This window comes from Dreissena polymorpha, chromosome 5 (assembly GCF_020536995.1).
Source record: "Dreissena polymorpha isolate Duluth1 chromosome 5, UMN_Dpol_1.0, whole genome shotgun sequence".
Classification (NCBI taxonomy): domain Eukaryota; kingdom Metazoa; phylum Mollusca; class Bivalvia; order Myida; family Dreissenidae; genus Dreissena; species Dreissena polymorpha.
This window is the reverse complement of record NC_068359.1, coordinates 22,422,459-22,442,429: the sequence shown is the minus strand read 5'-3', so window position 1 is coordinate 22,442,429 and position 19,971 is coordinate 22,422,459. Positions and strand designations below refer to the sequence as shown.

Here is a 19,971-nt window from a genome sequence, read left to right as displayed (position 1 = left end):
TCATTGACATACATGTTTTTGTGGTGATTGTTAAACATGTTTAAGACTCAAACATCTTACTAATACAAACAAATTTACATCGGTTTCAGACTTTCGTGGATATTTGATCGCTTACTATAGGAGGACGCTGAGTACCGTTCCAATTTCACCTTTGTGGGAAGGACTTGACAAACCCATTGTTGATATTTTTGTTACACCACTTTTAGTACATATAGACATTGAGAAAGATGGGTCCCGAAGAAAAACAGACGATGCAGTTAAAGATTACAAAAATATACTGTTCAATGATGAAATATTAAATACTCGAGTGATTATGCAAGGAGAACCAGGGATTGGAAAAACTACATTGTTAGCTAAATTTGTTCTCGACTGGTGCGAAGCAGTACATCCAAAAAAGCCTGAGTACCACCCATCTTTCCCTGATGTCGATACATTGACAGAGTTCGGGTTTCTATTCCACATAGCACTGAGAGATGCGGAAGGCCAGCGAGAGGTGGTAGAAATGATAAAAACACAAGTTATTGACAGGATATACACGGCTTATGAACGTGATGAAATATTTACACTGTTGCAGACTATTATGAAACGAGAGAAGTGCATCGTCGTTATGGATGGATTGAACGAGTGGGTTGACCCATTAAACAGGATAGCAATACCAGTAATGGTTACTTCTCACACGCAATGTGTAGCTTTAATTTCAACACGACCCTGGAAAATGACCGATGAGCGTATCAAGGTTTCTGAAATTGACACATTTCTAGAGGTAGACGGAATAATTGAACCAAAACAGCTTACTGAACATATATTGAGATGTTGTCAGACAGCCAATATAAAAACATATACTGAATTTATGATATATGTAAATGATCGTTCATTACAGCATTTTATTACTTCACCATGGCTGCATACGTTGTTGGTTGCTTTATGGGTGGACGATAATCAATTTTCTGGTTCATTATGTGAGCTTAACTGTATTCTCATGGATCGTCTTTTCAAGAAGGCAAATTCAAAAAAGGGATACTTTAAAAAAGAGCATCCAATGCATTGTTTAGCGCACACGAGCTATATTGAGCCACAGGTTGATATTATCGATGCGCTTGGAAAGGCGGCGTTCGAATTCACTTTTTCATCGACAAAATCCTTTGTCTTTACCGAACGGGAATTAATGAATTATTTATCCAGAGAACAATTACAATTTTGTCTACAAGCTGGAGTTCTATCGGGAAAATGCAGTTCCATATTAACATTACAGAATTCCCAAATGTCATTTCTTCATGAGACAATTCAGGAATTTCTTTCTGCGTATCACATCGTTCAAGCAAAGAAGGACATAATACAAATTATACTGAGCAAAAATAAGTATAGCTTGTTAGAATTGAGCCAGATTATAATTTATCTATGTGGACTGAATATTGAGATTGCTAATAAAGCAATAGAGAGTATGTTTAATCTAGATTTGATCAACGAAATACGTGAAGGAATAAGAATCTACATGAAAGGTGCTCATGCAGTTAAAGCATTAGTTTTTAAAAAAGACGAGCACAAAGGGGGAAAAAGGGTGACTTTGGATTTTGTTGAAATGGCGTATGATGGTCGATGTCTAGCTTTAGTTGGTTTATTCCAGCAAATGATAATTTCTTGTTATTATGAGGCTACAATTAGCGGGCACAATGACATATGTCTGAAATTCCGTGACTTCATATTCAACAATAATCTAAACAATTTTGAATCAAGCGTTCTTAAAACAGTTTTAATGAATAACAAATCAAATGTAAGATCGCTTATTTCAGAACATAACGTACTGCAAATGAACGAAATTCTAACAATCATTCGAGCATCTATAGATTGCATCGAACGAATAGAGATGCCAGCGGCTCCGGAACTGTATAACGCACTATGCGGTTCAGAAAATATAGAAGAATTAACTTTAACAGGAAAATTCGATGGGTCATTGATTTCGAAAGTGCTATTATCTATGTCTAAATTAACATACTTGAACTTAAAAGAAAGTTATTTGAAAGAACCCGTACGTATTCCTGTAACAATACAGCATGTGTGTTTGTTTCAAAGTGAAATTTCTCTTGACTTTCTCCAACAGTTGTTAGTACAAATATCCGCTCAAAACCACTCTTTCCAATGTGATTTGTACCAAGTAACTTTAATCAATTGCGAGGCCGCCGTCACAATATCAAACTTGTTGGATTGCGATATGTCCAATTTAACGTTATGCGTGAACAATGGTAGTATAGAGCTGTACAACTTACTGCGAGGTACTACTTTAGGGAAATTGATGCTCGAAACAAGTGGTGACTTTGAAATGGCATTAGTCGTAATTCCCACACTCAGTTGGCTAACCAATTTGCGTTTATGGGGAACATTTACGGGACGGTGTTGTCTACGGATTCCTGCTTCGTTTCCATTTGTAGCTCTTGAGAAAGTCGAATGTTCTACTGAGTGGCTGTGCAGCTTTTTAATCACTTTATCTTCTTCATTAGGTGATTATTTAGCGTGTTGTCTTTCGGATGTTTTATTGCAGTCAACTGAAGGAACCTGTGATGAAGCACATGTACAAGGAACTGACTTGCGATCTGAAATATTGTCATGTGACATGTCCAATTTTTCTATATATGTGTGCAATGGCAGTGTTGAACTGTTTGAAATATTACGCGATACAAGTATAGGGACCCTGGGCCTGATGACGGCTGAGTGTGCCTCATTAGCATCAGATATTCTCAACACGCTCAACAAGTTAGCAACACTTGATTTGTGGGGGACCTATACGGGTCAATGTGATCTCCAAATGCCTGCTTCATTGAAAAATATTCATCTGCAGCAAGTCGAATGTTCCAGTGAGTGGCTGTGCAGCTTGTTGCTTACGCTTTCTTCGTTAGAGCGTCCTTTATCGTGTCAGCTGTTTGATTTTGTATTGCAGTCAAGTGCAGTTTCCGATATAAATGCATCTGAATTGCGAACAAAAATATCGTCGCTTGACATGTCAAATATCGAGGTTATTGTGAATAATGTCAATATGGAACTGTTTGAAATATTAAGAGATACATCTATAGGGATTCTGGACCTGAGAACAGGTAAATGTGTTGCATTAGCATCAAACATTCTTCACACGCTCAACAGGTTAAGAAAGCTTTATTTGTATGGAATGAATATGGGTCGTTGTGATCTCCGGATTCCTGCGTCATTGCAATACATAAGACTAAAGAAAATCGAATGCCCTAGTGAGTTGATCTGTAATTTGTTGATAACGCTCTCTACTATGAATAATCCTGTACGGTTTGAGTTGGTCGATGTTGTATTGAAGTCATGTGAAGAAGCCTGCGAAGGTTCAGATATACGCGCGTCTGACTTGCGAGCTCCAATGTTGTCAAGCGACATGTCAAAAATAACGATAAGGGTAGAAAATGTCAGTACGGACTTGTTTGAATTATTTCGTGATACAAGTATTGGGATTTTGGCAATAACGGACTGTTATTATTCTCGAGCATCAAATATTGTCCACACACTCAACAAGTTAACAAGACTTTGTTTGTCGGGCAAAAACAGTGGTCGATATGATTTAATTCTTCCTTGTTCATTGCAATGCATAGTTCTTCAAAAAGTCAAATGTTCATCTGAGTGGCTGTTAAGTTTGTTCATTACGCTTTTATCGTTAGAGCGTCCTATATCTTGTCAGCTCGTGGAATTTGTATTGCAGTCAGGTGAAGAGGTCGGTAATTCAGTTTCCGAAATATACCTATCTGAATTGCGATCTGAAATATTATCACGCGACATGTCCAATGTCGAGATTGTTGTGAAAAATGTCAATAAAGAACTGTTTGAAATCTTAAGAGATACATCTATAGGAATCCTGGACCTGAGAACAGCTGAATGTGTTTCATTTGCATCTGACATTCTCCACACGCTCAACAGGTTAACAACTATTTATATGTGTGAGATTGATATGGGTCGTAGTGATCTCCGACTTCCTGCTTCATTGAAATATATTAGTCTCAAGGGACTCGAATGCTCCATCGACTTGCTCTGCAATTTGTTGATAACGCTGTCTACGATACATCATCCTGTTAAGTTGGACTTATTGAATGTTGTATTGCAGTCAGGTAAAGAAGTCTTCGAGGCAAGTGTAGATATAGTTGATTCTGACTTGCGAGCTTCTATGCTGTCATGTGATATGTCCGCAATCACGATATGGGTAGAAAATGGCAGTAAAGACCTGTTTGAAATAGTTCGTGATACAAGTATTGGGATTCTGGTAATAAATGAATGCATTTTACAAGCATCGCACAGTGTTCACACCCTATGCCATTTAACAAAACTTTCTTTATTGGGTAACTATACAGGTCGATTTGATCTTAAGCTGCCAGTTTCATTGAAATGTATAATTCTGCAGGATGTCAAATGTTCAACTGAATGGTTGTGCAGTTTTTTGATAACACTCTCTGCATTGAATTGTCCAGTGCGGTGTGAATTGTTCGATGTTGTATTGCAGTCATGTGAAGAAGCCTGCGTGGCAGGAACAGATATACGTGTATCTGACTTGCGAGGTGAACTATTGTCACGCGACATGTCAAAAATCACAATATGCGTAGAAAATGGCACTTTAGACCTGTTTGACATGTTTCGATGTACGAGCATAGGGAATCTTGAACTAGTCAAATGCGTTTCGAACGCATCAAATATTGTTCACACTCTCAACCATTTAACAAGTCTTTCTTTATTGGGTAACCATACAGGTCGGTTTGATCTCAAGCTGCCCGTTTCATTGCAATGTATACTTCTACAGAAAATCAAATGTTCAACTGAATGGCTGTGCAGTTGTTTTATAACTCTTTCCGCATTGAATCATCCAGTGCGGTGTCTGTTGTTGGATGTTGTATTGTTGTCATGTGACGAAACCTGCGGGCCGGGGTCAGATGTACGTGTATCGCAGTTGAGAACTGAAATATTGTCACTCGACATGTCCAAAATCACAGTTAACGTACAAAACGGCACTTCAGACCTGTTTGAAATATTCCGACGTTTAAGTATAAGGGGCCTTGCAATATCTAAGTGCGTTTTGCAAGCATCAGATATTGTTCACACGCTCAACAAGTTAACAAAACTTATGATAACGGGTAACTATACAGGTCGATGCAATCTAAAGTTACCTAGTTCATTGCAATGTATAGTTCTTCAGGAAGTCGAATGTTCATCTGAGTGGCTGTTCAGCTTGTTAATTACGCTTTCTTCATTACAACATCCTATATCCTGTCAGCTGTTGGATTTTGTTTTGCGCTCAAGTGAAGTAGTATGTTGTGCAGGGTCAGAAATACATGTGTCTGAATTGCAACCTGAAATATTATCACGCGACATGTCCAATATAGAGATTATTGTAAAAAATGTCAATATGCAATTATTTGAAATATTAAGAGATACAACTATAGGAATCTTGGACCTCAGAACGGCTGAATGTTTTTTACTAGCATCTGATATTCTTCACACGCTTAATAGGTTGACAAAGCTTATAGTGTGGGGGGCATATGCGGGCCGTTTTGATCTACAGTTGCCCACTTCATTGAACTATATGTGTCTGCAAGATGTGGAATGTTCCAGTGAGTGGCTGTGCAGCTTGTTGATCAAGCTCTCTTCATTTAATCATCATTTGGAGTGTGCACTGTGGCATGTCCAACTGCGGCCAAGTGGAGACGTCAGTTCCGATATTCGTGTATCTGGCTTACGATCTGAAATGTTGAAATGTGACATGTCTAATATTACTATATTATTTAAGTATGGCAGTATGGATTTGTTTGACATATTAATGCATACAAACATAAGGATCCTGATTCTAATAACTGCTGATTGTTTTGTGCAAATGTCATCAGTACTACCCACACTATGCAAGTTAAAAAAGCTTTGTTTACATGGAAAATATATGGGACGTTGTGTTCTTAAGCTTCCTGCATCAATGAAATGTGTAAGACTACAGAATGTCAAATGTTCTTCCGAGTGGCTCTGCAGCTTGTTGATCACGCTCTCTTCATTAGATCATCCCGTCAAGTGTGAATTGATGAATGTTGTAGTGCAGGCAAATGAAGAAGGTGAAGGTTCAGATAAACATGTATCGGACTTGCGAAATGAACTTTCTTCAATAAGCATGTCAAATATCAAGGTCTTTGTAACACATGGGCGTATAGATGGGTTTGAATTACTTCGTGATTCAAATACAGCCACATTGTACCTGAAAGGAATTGCTACTGGTTCATTCACAGCAGACATTCTTCACACTATAAACAAATTAACAAAACTTTATTTACGAGGAATCTATACGGGTCTCCAGCTGCCAGCTTCATTGCAAAGTATAAGTCTTCTGAAAGTCGAATGTGCATCTGAGAGGCTTTGCAGACTGTTGATATCCATTTTGACATTAGGTCATTCTGAAGAATGTGATCTTTTGGACCTAGTATTAAAGTCAAGGGCAGAACTTTGTGGCACGGTTTCAGATGTTTCAGATGTATCTGACCTGCGCTCAGAAATATTAATTTGTGACATGTCCAATATAATAATATTTGTAAAAAATGGCAGTGTTGAACTTTTTAAACAATGTCGCGATACAAATATAACGGTTCTGAAGATGCGCACTATTGACTTGGAATCATTTACTGCAGGGATTCTCAACACGCTGAATAAATTAACAACACTTTACATGTGGGGCACATATAGAGGACGATGCTGTCTCAACCTTCAGGCCACATTGAAATGTTTAAGTCTCCAGGAAGTAGAATGTTCTGCTGAGTGGCTGTGCAGTTTGTTAATCAAGCTATCTTCATTTGATCACCCTGTAGCTTGTGAGTTGTGGGATGTTGTTCTGTTGTCAAATGAAGAAACCAGTAAAGCCTATACAAACATGCCTGTATCTGACTTGCAATCTGAATTATTGTCACGTGACATGTCCAATATTAAAATAACAATAAAAGGTGGCAGTATTAAACTTTTTGAAATATTACGTGGTTCAAATATATGGAGCCTGAGTCTGAGGACGGTTGATAATTTTTCAAAGGCATCAGAGAGTATCTACACGCTCAACAGATTAACACATCTTTATTTGTGGGGTAACTTTACCGGCTTCTGTTATCTAAAGTTCCCTTCCTCAATTCAATGTTTAAGTCTTCATGTATGCAAATGTTCATCTGAGTGGTTGTGCGGTTTATTGATCGGGCTCTCTTCATTAGATCATCCTGTAGTATGTCAGCTCTGGGATGTTGTAGTTCAGTCAATTGAAGAATCAGTTGCAGATGATTCACGTTCAGATGTACCTGACTTTCGCTCTGCACTATTGTCATGTGACTTAAAACATATCGAAGTATTAGTTAAAAAAGGAAGTATTCAACTCTTTGAAATGTTACGTGATTCAAGTATAGGAATTATGAGTCTTAAAACGGCTGAGTGTGCCGCTTTAGCATCAGACATTCTTCACACTCTACGGAAGTTATCAAAGCTTTCTTGTTGGGGGACCTACAAGGGTCGATGTGATCTCAAATTGCCTGACTATTTAAAAAGCATATCTTTGCAGAACGTTAAATGCTCTACTGAGTGGTTGTGCAGCTTGTTGATCATACTGACCACATTTGTTTTTCCTGTAACATGTGAACTATGGGATGTTGTATTGCTGCCAAGTGAAAACGCCCATGCAGACAACACAAATGTGTCCGACTTACAAACTGAAATATTGTCTCGTGACATGTCTAATATTAAGATAGATGTGAACCATTGCAGTGTGAAACTTTTTGAAATATTGCGTAGTTCAAGTATAGGCAAACTGAACCTTAGATCGGCTGAATGGTGTACACAATCATCTGATATACTTAACACGCTCAGCAAAATAACAGAGATTAATATATGGGGAACCTATATAGGACGTCTTAATCTTAAGCTGCCTGCATCATTGCAATATTTAAATCTGCAGAAAGTCGAATGTTCGTCTGAGTGGTTGTGCAGCTTGTTGATCACGCTCTCTTCAGTAGATCATCATGTAGGTTGTACGCTTTGGGATGTTGAATTAAAGTCAAGTGAAAAACCAGTTCCATATGACTCACATGTACAAGAACATGACTTGCGATCTGAAAAATTGTCATGTGACATGTCCAATATCGATATATTAGTAGACAAATGCAATAGAACACTCTTCCAAATATTTCGTGAATCAAGTATAGGAATTCTGAGACTTAAAACGTCTGAGTGTGCGGAATTAGCATCAGATATTCTTCCAACTCTAAGCAAGCTGAAAAAGCTTTACAGTTGGGGGATCTACACGGGTCCATGTAATCTCAAGTTACCTGCTTGTTTGCAAATCATATCGCTGCAGAACGTCCGATGCTCTACTGAGTGGCTGTGTAGCTTGATGATCACACTTACTGCCTCTGTTCATCCGGTAACGTTTGAGCTGTGGGATGTTGTATTGCTGAAAAGTGAAAACGCCGATGGTGAAAATCTTCATTTATCTGACTTACAATCTGAAATATTGTCACGTGATCTGTCTAATATCAAGCCAGATGTGACACATTGCTGCATGGAACTTTTTGAACTATTACGTTGTTCAAGTGTAAGGATACTGACCCTCAGAACGGCTGAATGTCTTTTACAAGCATCTGATATTCTTGGCACGCTCAGCCAATTAACAGAACTTCATATATGGGGAGCGTATACCGGACGTCATAATCTCAAGCTTCCTGCTTCATTGCAGTGTTTAAGACTGCAGAAGGTTGAATGTTCATCTGAGTGGTTGTGCAGTTTGTTGATCTCGCTCTCTTCAATAAATCATTCTCTAGATTGTGCCTTTTGGGATGTTGTATTGCAGTCAGGTGAACATGCATGTGTCACAAGTTCAGATATACAAATACCTGACTTTCGGTCTGAACTATTGTTATGTGACATGTCAAAGATCATGATTTTAGTAGAAAAGAGCAATGTGGAACTGTTTAAACAATTTCGCAATACAAGTATAGGGCGGCTATGGCTGAAAACGGCTGATTCTGTAACTTTTGCATCAGAGATTCTTCACACGCTCAACAAGTTAACGCAACTTATTTTGTGTGGCACTTATACGGGACGATGTAATCTCAAGCTGCCTGCTTCATTGCAATGTTTCTTAGTCCTAAAATGCGAATGTTCCAGTGAATGGTTATGCAGTTTGCTTAAAACCCTGTCTTCATTAGATCATCCTGTAGAATGTGAACTTTTTGATGTTGTATTACAGTCAGGTGAATATGCATATGACACTGGTTCAGATATACAATTATCTTACTTGAGGTCTGAGCTATTGTTATGTGATATGTCGAAGATCACGATATATGTGAAAAATGGCACGGTTAAAATGTTTGAACTATTTCGAGACACAAATTTAAGGATCTTGAAACTGCAAACAGCTGATTCGGCCTCATTAGCATCAGAAATTCTTCACACGCTGAACAAGTTAACGCACCTTTATTTTTTGGGCACCTATTCGGGTCGGTGTCATCTCCAGCTGCCTTCTTCTTTACAATTTATATATCTGCAGGAAAGTGAGTTGTCTACTGAGTGGTTGTGCAGTTTGTTGATCAAGATCTCTTCATTAGATCATACTGTATTGTGTCATGTGGTGAATGTGTTATTAAAGCCAAGTGAAAGCATATTTTTGTCAAATCCAGATACACACGTTTACACAGACGATTCAATTGTTTCTGATGTGCGGTCAGAAATGATGTCACGTGATATGGCGAATATTGAACTAGAAATTACAAATGGAAGTTGTGCTCTGTACGAAATGTTGTGTGATACAGGTATAAGGAATCTTTATCTTGGCACCACAGAGGATTTTTCATTAGCTTCAACAATTTTATCTACTTTGACCAGATTAAAAAACTTATATATTTGGGGAACATACAATGAGCGATTTGAGCACAGATTTCCAACATCACTAGAAGGCATGAGTTTACAACAGGGCACATGTTCAGAAGACTGGATATACGGTGTTTTAACCAGACTGTCAGCATTACAGCATAGCGTGAGGTTTTACTTGTTTGAATGTTCTGTGTTATTGAGTGGAGAAAACAGTGAAATATATTCGAAACCGCCAAAAATGAAATGTGCAGAGTTATCGAATGTAAAATTGGAGGTTATGAAGGACTGTCCTGGGTTTTATGAAATGTTATCAAAAATCAACATCACAAGTCTCAACATGACGCAAATAGAACACGCCAACATTCTGGTAAAGACACTTCCTTTTCTAACACACTTGGAACAACTAAGAATTTGTTTGGACAACTATGATGTTGAGATGAGACTGCCAATATCTATTAAGTATGTGTTTATAATTTATAAAACATTTTCTCCATTATCGCTTAAACATTTCATCAAAAATATGTGTAATATCAAGCATAGCGTACTGCTTAAACTAATGTTCCGTCTTGAAGTGAATAGTGATGAATATACATGTATCAGGCAAGAATTGAATTCAGTGGATACACTTGTGGTTCAGCAGTTTGAAGTTGTTGACAAACAGTTTGTTGTTGGTGGCGCTGCTACTGTAAATCTCTCGGCTACTGCTGATGATGGCGATGATGATGACGATAAAACTTTATTACGACGAGAGGGGGATTATGTAGATTTGAAACCATGGATTACCTATTGTAAAATTCGACTTAACATTTCATGCTCAGATAATAATTGCCCTCCTTTTTGAACCTTTGCATTTTACATTTTTTAATATATTTGTTATGTCTCCATCTACATGCGATTTCCTAAAGATTTTAGTGACACAATATCTGGGACATTTATATTCACAACCCTTTCGCAACGTCTTTTACAAAATATGTTTTAACACATATGTATTTAGAACGTTTCCTTCATCGATGGAAGACCCATTTCCAACTAGAGATTCGCAAGTGACACTGACCTCATGGGTGGAATCAGCAGTAAACCTCAAGATCGCACCAACAGATTCTATGAAAGAGCACGAGCACACTGTATGAAGGTTAGCACGGAGAAGTCGAAGATCATGGTAAACAGCACGACCAACACCAGTGCAGACATCAGTATGAGCGGCGAGAAGCTAGAAGTGACCAGGTTTAAGTTCTTGGACGCAACCCTGTCCAAGGATGGTACCAGTTCCGCTGAGGTCCGAATAACAAGTGTCATGACGACTGCAACGATGGTCAAACTGAGCAGGTTGTGGACGAGAAGTTCCAACAGCTTCCCAACATAGTACAAGATCTACAAGTCCCTCGTATTCTCCATCGTTGTCGTTCTCTACGGCTGCGATACATAGACGCTTCACGCAAACACAGAACACAGGATACAGTCATTTTAAGATAAATGTCTCCGAAGACTGCTTTGCTTCTCCTACACGGAGCACAAGACCAACGAGTACGTCCGGAACATGACTGCAACACGTGTTGGTCGACAAGAGTCAAACGACGAAAGCTGACTTAGTTTAGAAACGTCACCAGGCACTACTCTCTGTGCAAGCTGTTCTCCTGGGCACGTTATTGGGAGGTCGATGTCGAGGCCGTCAGAAAAAGCTGGATGGACAATGTGGAAGAGAGGACATTCCTTCCCATGGATGAATTACTCTCAGCAGCACACAGCAGACCTGACTGGATTATGACTTCTGTATCGTCGTCCCGCAGGATCAACCGACCTTGTAAGAATGACCGAACCACCAAGTCAGCAAGATTAAGTACACACACCCGGTGCTCAGCCAACCAAATCACAAGCGCCCACCCACTAAGTCAGCAGGATTAACACACCAAGTCAGATTCACCGAACCACCAAGTCATCAGCGCCAACCCACTAACAAAGCAGCGTCCACCTGACGTCACCCAATAAGTAGAACGTTCGAAACCCATCAAATCAGAAGCTAAAATCCACCAAGCGAAACGTGCAAACCCATCAAGTCAGCAGCGCAAACACACCAAGTTGGCAGTGCCAACCAAATACGTCACCAGCGCAAACCAACAAATTTACCAGAGTCAGCCATGGTCGGCAACATAGGCCAACCATTCAGCAAAACCTGGTCATCATCGGTAGTCTCAAAGACAGCAAAATAAATATTGCTCATTGTTATAATTACTATGATTTGATGGATTGCCAAGACATATGCGTTAACAGCGAATTTGAATTTTAAACGATATTCCAAACTTATAATCGCAAACAACCATTATTATCGCGGTTAAAGAATTCAGCACCGCTAACCATGACCATCATTATTGTTCGCCTAGCAGCATTTTCAAAGCTATTCCTCACACGATGTCACCTAGTCACCAGCGCGAAACAGATTCTTCTGCTCGGTTCACAACTACAACTAAGCAAGAAATTGTCATCAGCGCGTATCACCTGGTCCGAAACATATTTCAAGTCATACAATTATCTACAAATCATGCTTGTAATTTCTAGTGACTAAGTCAGGAGCGCAAATTGTGATCATCACCCGAACCGCAAAGTTTGCAGAACACAACATGTTCATTTATGGCAATCATCACAGAATACAAAAGTGGGAGTTAAATTATAAGTCATCATTACGGGTCGCACAGTAAGAAATGACGTAATGAACATAATTGCCCGTCTCCAAGACAGCAGCGTAAAGTATGACAATCATCGCGTCTCACAAAGTAAGCAGCGCCGATCATTGTCATTATGGGTTCGCCTCTTCCGTAGAGAAACTTTGTGGAATTTTATCGCCGACTACCCAAATCTGGAGCACAGACAATTCATCATTGCGCGTAATCTGGTCATCAGCTTGAAATATTTACACGGACAGCATGGGGTACTTCTTGTAGACGGTATCACAGAGCGAAACGATCATCATCCAGTTATGTTTAACAGGTACGTATATTACTAGTACTATGTAACTTATGAATAACCATTACACGTTACATTAACTATTATAAACTACATGCCACGTATACACATTAAGATTGTTGTGTCATTCTCCCCTGTGATTCAGAGGGTAACCTCATTTCATGTAAAATGTAATAACTTTATATTCAGATTATATTCACTGTCCGCATTGGTAACAATGTGATAATGTAAATTCGACCATATCGACTGCTTTCTCTTCAATCTTCTGTATTCAGATGATTGCGCTGTGTGTCCCAACTGATCGCAATGATGTTTTAACACTGTTGGAATCTCTGCTGCTGCTACTGATGATGGTTGCGGTAGTGCCAGTGCCTCTGGTAATGTTGCTACTGGAGCTTGGATGAGATCTCACTTTTGCTGTTCAAGCTGCTGCTTTCGATGATTGTGGTATTGATATTGATTGTGGCGTCGTCAAAGTCGGCGGTGCTACTTGCAGTGATGCTAATGACGGTGTGATTGTCACTAAAATTGTTGCTTATGTTGTTGTTAATACATTATCTTTTTTTCTACTGAAATGATGTTATGCGTGCACGCTGGTGGCGTTGTGTTAACGACTGCAACTTAGATGAATAAGAAGACTTTTTTTATTCAAACAAGCACTTGTTAAGTTTAAACTTTTATTCAGCTAAGAAATTATAATTAAAATAACTATCGTTAAATATATATATGTAAAGCACTTAAATCATCGAAAAGTCCCAAATATCTTCGAAAATGCATCGCTATCTTTCCATAATAAGAATGCCACAGTAAGCTATTCGTCATAGCGCATTCTGATACAGAATTTTCAAATGATTTTTTAGATGATCTGGAATTACTTACCATGAACTCACCAAGGTTTTCAGATGTTCATGGATTGCTAGTTGTGATGTGTTTTGTTCAATATATGCTCTTCTTCCATGCAAAAATTTTCATCTTTGACACTCTTTAGAGCAGCTCTGACACTCAAATGTCAGCATCTTGTCCAAAACAGACCTCAGTATCCAACGGTGTATGGTCAAGTAGAAACCTTGTTTATGTCAACTGAAGCCTGTACGACATAATCAAGTCAAGTTTGCTGATCATGAGTGAACAATTATACGAACAATTACTTATACATAAAGCAGTCGTGTGGATCAATAGCAAATTAATTTAGCACAGTGCATTATTTTTTCATTTAGAGCCAGTTCCATAATTACCAGTTGAAAAATATAACGGATGTAACAATTTCTTAATCATAATTCTTACGGTGTCTCTCAACAACATACATGCTTATGAAGGTCATCAAAATAAAACGGATAAAATAGACATGAATAATTTATTTTATGTGTAGTCTTTAATTTTACAATTATGTGTTTTTAGTACTGTTTGGCAAGATGCATATACTTTAACCTACTGCGGTGGCATACGGTTTGTCCAGCGGAGTACAACTCTGCTGCAAGAAAGAAATGAAAGGAATAGAAAAATGGCTCTCAACGATTTTTGACTCAAACAATGCGACATAGTTCCCGAAATAGATTTTTTTAAGTATAAAACACGTACAGCTTAATATATATTTATATACTTCTTAAGTAAATGAATAAACATTGGTAAAAAATATTTAGATTGTGATCTAGCTTCTGTAACAAAAAAAATGTTCGTCATTGACCATTCGTGAATATATTGTGTTGTAATATGTGTGTACTTATGGGATTTAAGCCTATATATATTATTTGTTAAGTCTTTGTTTAGGCGAGCTGTGTATGAAAAGATAAGTTATTTAATATGCACTATTTTTGTTAAACAAATGTATCCACAGAGTGTGCATTTAAAATACTAATGTATGCTTAATTTATGTCTATACTGTTAAGACATTGATTTAACAAACGAAATTGTTATGTTGATTATGATTGTAAAACATTATTATATGTTGTGTACAATCTTAACCAGTAGTGTAGTTTTTGAATGTTTTATATTGACGAAATTTTAGGAGTTCATGAACTATGAAAATCTACAGGCATTGATGTTATTATTATGAATTTACATCTTTGTTTGTTCAAAGTTGTAGATACATGATTCACCGAGGTTGTAATTGTTCAAATATAATATATACTTTCATTACATGTGTACATATTTTATGCCACTGATGTAAGCCATAGCGTGTTCTCATCGTCCGTTGTTCCATCTTTCCGTAATTGTGTCCCCCATCTGTCACGCAATTTATGAGGAGTATTCAAGTGATTTAAATAAAACTTCCTTTTATTGTATCGGGCTTTCAGTGGGAATGCAGTGTACAAGAACCATAAATCTCTCTTCATGAGTTAATCATAAGATTTAATGTCATCCAGTCGTTTTTATTGTGCGGAGCATATCTCCTTTAAAGGTATATGAATAAATTAAGGTGATCTCCTGTGCGACCACTACTGTGCGACCATCAAAATAGTGGTTTAATTCCTAAAACTTTATCCAGGGTAACTATCGAAACGCAATATTTTGTTTTTATCATTCACTCTAAGCGTTAAGAGCCACCTATATACTATCGCAGTACTCGCTTGCCTGTTAACGGCGAAATAACTAAGGCGATTTAAAGCATCCGATTTTATTCTCTGACAAAAAAATCAGAACACTCACTCAATAATATCCTAAACAATACATTTATAAATTGGAATGCACACGCTATAATATTATATATTTTAAAATTTTAATAAGTAAACAGCAGATAACGCACTGAAAAGATGGTATGCGAGTGATTTAACGCGAATTGTCCATTTGCGTCTCGCGACGTCATTGTTAGTGGACTCAATCTGTCAAGGTAGCCGAGCGTGGCCCTTAACTATTATTTCAAGGCATATGCAATGTGGCATAGCTGCAATAGAAACACAGTGGTGTTCATTATTTGGTGAACACGTGATACGAATTGTTACCAGTTGATATGTATATGAAAGATATGCTATCATGATTTCTGCTTGCCAATCAATTTTATGTTGATTCATAAGAACGGCTAAAGGAATCATATTTGTTAGCAATTTGCTTAAATGCATTTATAACTTTGTTTTATCAAAGATTTTAATATAATGTGCAAGTCATGCTAGTTGTAATAAATATGTACAAATAAGCTTCTTTTTCTAAAACTATAGAGGACGTTAGGGGGAGTACAACAATCATAAGGCTCTTATTATTGTTCTGTATTTATTGACCTTCGCTGATCTTGTTAAGGTCTGTTTGTCGTGGGGAGCATAACTCAGCAAGTATTGAACGCATTTAAATGAACTTTAACACAATGATACATAGCTATAAAAGATCAAAGCGCTTAAGACACAGCGCTCGTTCGCTTTTGTGTAAAAAAAAAGTGCATTGAAGTACCGCACTTTGTTAAAAACAAAAAGTGTTATTTTTTTGTTAAAAAAGTTGAAGTTGTATATATTAATAGTCAATCGAAAGGATATAGTCATTTCGAACATTATATTATTATCATCATAGTTGTATTCATCATCGTAAGGGTCATTATTATTATTATTTATTTTCATATTTAGAATATTTCTTGCAGAAATTTCTCAAAGCAAACAGCGCAGACCCTGATGAGATGACCTCATCTGGCTCTACTCTGTTTGCCAATGCCTTTTTTCTAGACGCTAGGCATAAATGGGTTAACATCAGCATAATAAACAGCATTTTCTTATCACCACAATATAATTATTGCAATCATCGGTTGAAACATGAGATAAGGATTCTCATTATGTTGTGGTATATAGTGTATATACAATTAATTATCGTAACATTATTATATTATGATGACGATTAAATTGATTACGACGATAAAATCTTAATGAAGAAGACGATGAAGATAAATATTGTGATTGTAGTATGCTGTTGTTGTTGTTGTTGTTGTTTTTGTTGTTGTTTATGATGATGATAATGAACAAGATAATGTTGTTGGTATTGATGTACTGTGGCTGCTTATTATGAGGAGGTGGGGGATTCTTATTCCTTATTCAAATCGAATAAGGAACTAGCATCTTCTTACTTAATGAATACATTAAAATGAACTAAAGACATCAATAAATCAATGGAAATAATGGCGAACTTAAGGTTGGAATCAACAATATGTATTGCAGAAAATTTTTACCTTGTTTTATTTAAAGTAACATATCAACGAATATTTCGCAAAATATTACGTAAAATAAAGTTAATCCATTCAAAAATATGTGTTCCTTATAGCAATATCCAATATTTCAACGCTAGATGTGGTGTGGTAACATAAATTAATTCAAGCAATGAAATATATTGATACGACACACGAACACTGACTTGGTACATGAATATGTGTTGAATATGTATTGTGACGCAAAAAAAAGAGCAGTTTGTATCTTGTTCAATCTATGTTACCAGACCACATCTAGCGTTGAAATTTTGGCTCTTGCTATTAGGAACATTGATTTTTATGTGTAAACTTTATTTTTCGAAATATTGTACGAAATGTTCGTTGATTTATGAGGGTTTATGGGCTTTTAATGATTACCCAGTTTTTCGAACAAGGAACCTTATTTCTTATTCAAAACGAATAAGGAACTGAAATGTTTTGCTTAAAAATTAACGTGATATGAGCCAAAGGGTCTTAAAATTAACCAATATGAAAAGAATGATAAAAAGAAATATATAAAACGAAACATGTGTTTGCTTTTTGGATCATACTTTTAAATATTTTCTCACTAATGTACAAACATTTACAAAGTCTCATATGCACTAGTGCTTATGGAAATAATCATTCATTTTACGGAGAAAAATATCTCAGGGTATTATCAAAAACAAAACTCATAGCTTGAATTGATATTCTCTATTACTTCTCTTTTATATGAGAGACACAAGTACGATTATCTTTGCCTCGATTACGAGGTGTTTATATCAAAGACATGCAGGATTTGACGTATGTAATTATAATATATAGAGAATAGTAGGTTAGCGTTGAATACAGACAAGTTTATGTTGCGAGGCTTAGAACGCCGGGAGCTCGAGCCTTGGCGAGCGCTTTCGGTGTTCGAGCCGAGCAACATCAACTTCTCTGTATTCAACGCCAATCCTAGTATTCTATTTATCCCATTTGATTTTTTTCAACGTGGCATTTAACATAAATAGATATATAACCTTAACAATAATTTTAATTCAGTCTTAAAAGCGCTTAAAATGTAAAAAATGTAACCATGCGTAGTGATATAAATGTATTTGTTCTGGTACGCAAAATAGTCTTAAAAAAAATCCACACACAAACTGTAAAACAAGTAAAAATTTCACCATATGCCTCGATTCAATTTTACGCAGTATGCTAATTGTAACATATTACGACCGCGAAAAGAACATTTTACATTACTATAATTCATTTTATTTTCGAAAGAAAATGATCAAAATCCAATATGGCGGCGATTGCCTCCTGACAAAATGATGTCGATGTCAACATAGATCAACATGTACACCATCGACGACCTTGACAATTTCGACGTGTAAACAGACAAGTGCAGCGACTGACACTTTATTTGACGTAATATACAGGGCAATACGTTTTCCGACTTCGGACGACGAATTTAAGGACATGTTTTTTATATAATGTTATGGGTATGCCATGTGTGATCCGATGCATCAATGGCGCCCATGTTAAAATCATTTCCCCGAGAACAGGGAACGACAAAAGTACAAACAAAAAGCAAAACACGTTCGAACTAGTATCTTACCTTTAATTATCCTTTAAAATCCATCTAATAATCCATTTCACAGGTGGAAGTAACGTACCCAGGATAGTATTTTTCATATATTTATTTTTTAGGAGCCCAATATATTCAAATTAATATATAAAATCATGTTTAATGAGAAAAAATTGACAAAGAGCCATGAAAAAAAATCCCCACCCTCTGATATTGGAATCATAACAAGGTCATTAACTAGACTTTATTATAGACCTGTCTTCGCGGGCCGCAAAAATGTCAAAAATAGCTTTAATCCAAAGCATCCCTTGATCTTACTATGGGCAATTGGACAACCTTTCAAAAAAAGTTATCTTCAAAAATATCTGTCCAGCCATTAACTCACAGTCGGTCGAAAACCGAGCAATATTTCGAGTCCGTTTGTCAACACGAATAAATCTTCTACAGACTTTCAAACAATATTTTTTAGTTTTTGCCCCTTAATCGATAGCTCCCGTCCTATTCCTTTGAAACAACGAAGCGTGTCAAATAATGCATGCATATGTCACCACACACCCCTAAAAACTTATTCCAATACAATCAGAATGATAAGTAATTTCCATTTATTCACATTTATTAAAACATCGTTGTTGTTGTTGATTGTATATTTATGTGCCTGGCTCTGTCAGTGTAATTCACTGCTAAGCCGGGTTCAAGAGCGATGGCTTCTTTCGTTTTCAAGTAAATCAAATTTAGAGTTAAAACAGTTGTTGCAAAGAAAATATAACATTTTGGAATTAATTTTTAGGGGTAAGTGGTTGCATATGCATGCATTATTTTTTTGAAAGGTTGTCCAATTGCCCATAGGAGGATCAATGGATGCTTTTGATTAAAGCTACTTTTGACATTTTTGCGGCCAGCGAAGACAGGTCTATGATAAATTCTAGTTAATGACCTTGTTATGATTCCAATATCAGAGGGTGGGGATTTTTTTTTCATGACTCTTTGTCATTTTTTTTCTCATTAAACATGATTTTATATATTTATTTGAATATATTGGGCTCCAAAAAAAAAATACTATCCAGGGTACGTTACTTTCACCTGTGATCCATTTAACTCAATAATTGACGATTTTGCATCTAGGGTCTTTAATAATTATTTTAGCATCGTTAAATACAGACCCCTATGCCATCCTATCACTATATTCAAATGAGTTTACGAACTCAATAAACTTTCTTCATCGTCACACGCTACGTCATGTACTCTACATTACTGTTGTTAAAATGAACCGGAGCAGTTTATTAAATAATAGCCGTTGGTAAACTCGGTTGCATTTGCAGATTTCTGCATACACACATAATTATGTTTAAACTTGCACAATTTTTTATTTGTCTATGGTAAATGACTTATTGCACAAGAAAATAATTTAATTTATAAATACACAAAGAATGAAAAACAT

The 19,971-nt window shown here is 36.8% G+C and overlaps 1 protein-coding gene across 4 annotated transcripts in view; it reads left to right on the top strand.

The window, feature by feature from the left end:
• Window positions 1-16,705, top strand: part of LOC127881338 (uncharacterized) — a 38,265-nt gene extending 21,560 nt beyond the window's left edge. Inside the window, exons 5-7 of one of the 4 annotated variants that reach the window (XM_052429100.1) lie at window positions 90-10,326; window positions 10,862-12,849; window positions 13,101-16,705. In XM_052429100.1, coding sequence (XP_052285060.1) covers window positions 90-10,326; window positions 10,862-10,997 — 10,373 coding nt within the window. In that variant the 3' untranslated portion in view covers window positions 10,998-12,849; window positions 13,101-16,705. Of the gene's footprint in view, window positions 1-89; window positions 12,850-13,100 lie in introns of all 4 variants that reach the window. The other 3 variants (XM_052429099.1, XM_052429098.1, XM_052429097.1) reach the window with 3 other exon arrangements.
• Window positions 16,706-19,971: the final 3,266 nt, after the last annotated feature.